Below are 2,532 nucleotides of genomic sequence, written 5' to 3' on the forward strand. Positions count from 1 at the left end.
TGGAAAAATCCAAAAATTCTTTTTTTAAATATTATTTTCGGAATTTGAATTAACTTAAAAAAATAAAAAAAAAATAAAAAAAATACATCTCACGGTTTCACAAAATATAGGTGGTCTCAAATGAACCTAACCCTATATATATATATATATATATATATATATATATATATATATATATATATATATATATATATATATATATATATATATATATATATATATATATATATATATATATATATATATATAATTGATCTTGGTAAAAAAAATAAGTAACGGATCGATGAAGAATGTTAATATATATTAGATTCGATGATAAAAATATATTTTAAAGGATATCACTATATTATATGTATTTTGCAAACATAAAAATTTAGAAAGTATCGAAATCTTTAACCGAAAAAGGCCCTTCACATGGAGCATCTTATAGTAGTATCACATATGTGACCCTTCTCTCTCTCTCTCCCACAGAATCCCTGTACGCACCGTTTCTGTGTTTCAGGTTCTACACCTCTACTTTCTCCCTCTCCCACCCCGATCTCTAATTCAATTCACAAAACAAACCCAACTCGAAATCTACTAATTCATTCACATATGGGTCCTTACGATTCTTCCATTTCGGCTGCCGCCGGAAGCAGCTCCTCGTCTTCCTCCGCGTGTTCAAGCTCCACCAAACCGCCGCAACCGCCTGATCAGATGGACCACCTTCTTGCCGGCGCCGGCTACAAGGTACGTTCAAATGACCTCCACCAAGTCGCTGAGCGTCTCGAGCACCTCGAAACCGTCATGGTGAAATCCTCACCGGTGGAGATCTCAGAGCTTGTACACGACGCCGTTCATTACAACCCCAGTGACCTCGCTTCGTGGGTTGACTCATTACTCACTGAATTGAACACCAACCCGCCAGCACCCATAGCTGTACCCACTGATTTTTCCGATCTACATCAGTTACCGGCGAATATCAACATGTACAGTAATAATCCTTCTCCGTTAAACGGTGAATTTTCCCAACAGGTCGTGACGCCGTTAGAAGAAGACGTTAGTATCCGGTTAGTACACGTGTTGATGACTTGTGCGGAGGCTGTCCAACGTAGCGACCTCGCATTGGCCAGCTTGTTGATCGAAGATCTACAGGTTTTACTCGGACGTGTAAACAGCGGATGTGGCATCGGAAAAGTCGGAAGTTTCTTCATTGACGCCCTCAGCCGGCGCATCGTTGACTCCCCCCAAAACGGCATCGTTCAGGAGGACTTATCAGCTTACGAGAATGAGATGTTATATCACCATTATTACGAAGCTTGTCCTTATTTAAAGTTCGCTCATTTTACTGCTAATCAAGCCATCTTAGAAGCATTTGAAGGTCAAGATTGTGTCCACGTCATCGACTTCAACTTAATGCAAGGCTTACAATGGCCGGCTTTGATACAAGCTTTAGCTCTTCGGCCCGGTGGACCGCCACTACTCCGCCTCACCGGGATCGGTCCACCTTCCCCTGACGGACGTGACTCGTTACGGGAGATCGGACTCAAGTTAGCAGAACTAGCCCGATCAGTTAACGTTCGTTTCGCCTTTCGAGGTGTAGCAGCTTCACGTCTGGAAGACGTGAAGCCGTGGATGCTGCAAGTCAGCCCGAAAGAGGCTGTTGCAGTAAATTCAATAATGCAGTTACATAAACTGCTAGGACCAAGCCAATCAATTGACTTGGTCCTTGATTGGATTCATGATCTGAATCCAAGAATTTTGATGGTTGTGGAACAAGAGTCGAACCACAATCAACCAGAATTCTTGAATCGATTCACTGAAGCCTTGTACTATTATTCCACAATGTTTGACTCATTAGACGCATGCACGGCTCATCGGGAAAAATCCCTAGCTGAACTGTATATCCAAAGGGAAATATGTAATGTGGTTTGTTGCGAAGGGTTGGCTCGCGTGGAAAGGCATGAGCCATTGGTTACATGGCGGAATCGATTGACAAATGCTGGATTTGCACCATTACATCTAGGATCAAACGCGTTCAAGCAAGCCCGGATGTTATTGACTCTGTTTTCGGCGGATGGGTATTCTGTAGAAGAAAATGAAGGGTGTTTGACCCTAGGATGGCATAGTCGGCCCCTTATTGCAGCCTCGGCTTGGCAAGCAGTTCCAAAGCCGAGTGCGACAATGGTGGAGATAAACCATCCTTAATGATGTGATAATATGTTACATATGTGAAATTAAAATTAGTCAGACAATTTAAAATCTTCATCTTTTTATTTGTGGTCGGTCATCTTGGTTTAACTTGAAGAGCATTTATATTACCAGATATGATATAGTGTAAAAAGAATAATGAAACACATTTAAAAAATATGTGGGTCGATATTGTAAAATCTAATTACACAAACGTTTTCGGGACTTGCAAAGTTTCATATGAACGCCTATGTCAAGAAAAGATTAAACACGTATAGTAAAATTAAAAGCTATTATTGCATTCCTTCAAAATTCTTAAAAGTTATTAATGCATTCCATCAAAATTCTTACCATCTTTGCTTG

General features: G+C 40.3%; 1 protein-coding gene across 1 annotated transcript; it reads left to right on the forward strand.

Moving 5' to 3' along the window:
* The first annotated feature begins 361 nt into the window (after positions 1-361).
* LOC111897910 (protein SLENDER RICE1-LIKE 1) lies at positions 362-2,255 on the forward strand. Its single transcript, XM_023893864.3, has one exon. The coding sequence runs from the start codon at positions 595-597 to the stop codon at positions 2,185-2,187; it is 1,593 nt and encodes a 530-aa protein (XP_023749632.1). The 5' UTR covers positions 362-594; the 3' UTR covers positions 2,188-2,255.
* Positions 2,256-2,532: the final 277 nt, after the last annotated feature.

This window comes from Lactuca sativa, chromosome 5, assembly GCF_002870075.4.
Source record: "Lactuca sativa cultivar Salinas chromosome 5, Lsat_Salinas_v11, whole genome shotgun sequence".
NCBI lineage: Eukaryota > Viridiplantae > Streptophyta > Magnoliopsida > Asterales > Asteraceae > Lactuca > Lactuca sativa.